Source organism: Seriola lalandi, unplaced genomic scaffold (assembly GCF_002814215.2).
Source record: "Seriola lalandi dorsalis isolate HSWRI2012SDOR001 ecotype SW California unplaced genomic scaffold, Sedor1 jcf7180002054368, whole genome shotgun sequence".
In the NCBI taxonomy this organism is placed as follows: domain Eukaryota; kingdom Metazoa; phylum Chordata; class Actinopteri; order Carangiformes; family Carangidae; genus Seriola; species Seriola lalandi.
In genome coordinates this window covers 19,018-19,898 of record NW_019524921.1, presented here as the reverse complement: position 1 = coordinate 19,898, position 881 = coordinate 19,018, and the positions used below count along the sequence as shown (strand labels likewise).

At 47.4% G+C, this 881-nt stretch overlaps 1 protein-coding gene across 1 annotated transcript in view; it reads left to right on the top strand.

Moving 5' to 3' along the window:
- The window catches only part of opn4a (opsin 4a (melanopsin)), a 15,718-nt gene that overhangs the window by 7,013 nt on the left and 7,824 nt on the right, over window positions 1-881 (top strand). The window contains exon 3 of the mRNA XM_023408564.2: window positions 681-814. Within this exon, the coding sequence (XP_023264332.1) occupies window positions 681-814 (134 nt within the window). The remainder of the gene's footprint in view (window positions 1-680; window positions 815-881) is intronic.

Here is an 881-nt window from a genome sequence, read left to right as displayed (position 1 = left end):
TTCTCTGATTCAGTCTCTGTCTCAGTCTCTGTCTCAGTCTCTGTCTCTGTCTCTTTCTCTGTTTCTTTCTCTGATTCAGTCTCTGTCTCAGTCTCTGTCTCTTTCTCTGATTCAGTCTCTGTCTCAGTCTCTGTCTCTTTCTCTGATTCAGTCTCTGTCTCTGTCTCTTTCTCTGATTCAGTCTCTGTCTCAGTCTCTGTCTCTGAGTTTGAGGAGGACATGGTGTGACAGTTGAGGCTCAGACTGATGTAATGGACTCTGAAGGTTTTCAGACTGAGGTTTTAGCCACCCCCCCACCCTGTGAAGAGGATCAGGACCTGAGTCCTCAGTCTGTCTATAAACACAGATACAGACCGACCCACTTATTGATCAGTGTTTATGGGGCAGGTATTGATCCATCACAATCTGGTCCATGACGGAGTCTCATTGATCACATGTTAATTTTAGAAGCATCACCAAGTGATTTTTCCATTTCCTCTAGACCAGACTGGACTCTGTCCTCAGGTCCTGACGCCTGCCGCTGTGGCTAGTAGTCACATGATCAGCTCAGCTGGTTACCTGCAGTTAACCAGTTAAACACGGTTAAACCAGATCAGACACACAGACACTCATAAATACATGAAGTCATCATGGTGTCCAAACAGGTGAAGTACAGGTGTGTGTGTGTGTGTGTGTTGCAGGAGCCGCAGCCTCAGGACGCCAGCCAACATGTTCATCATTAACCTGGCGATCACAGACCTGCTGATGTGCGTCACTCAGACGCCGATTTTCTTCACCACCAGCATGAACAAGAGGTGGATCTTTGGAGAGAAAGGTAACACACCCACACACACTCACACACACACACACACTCACACACACACACTCACACACACACACAC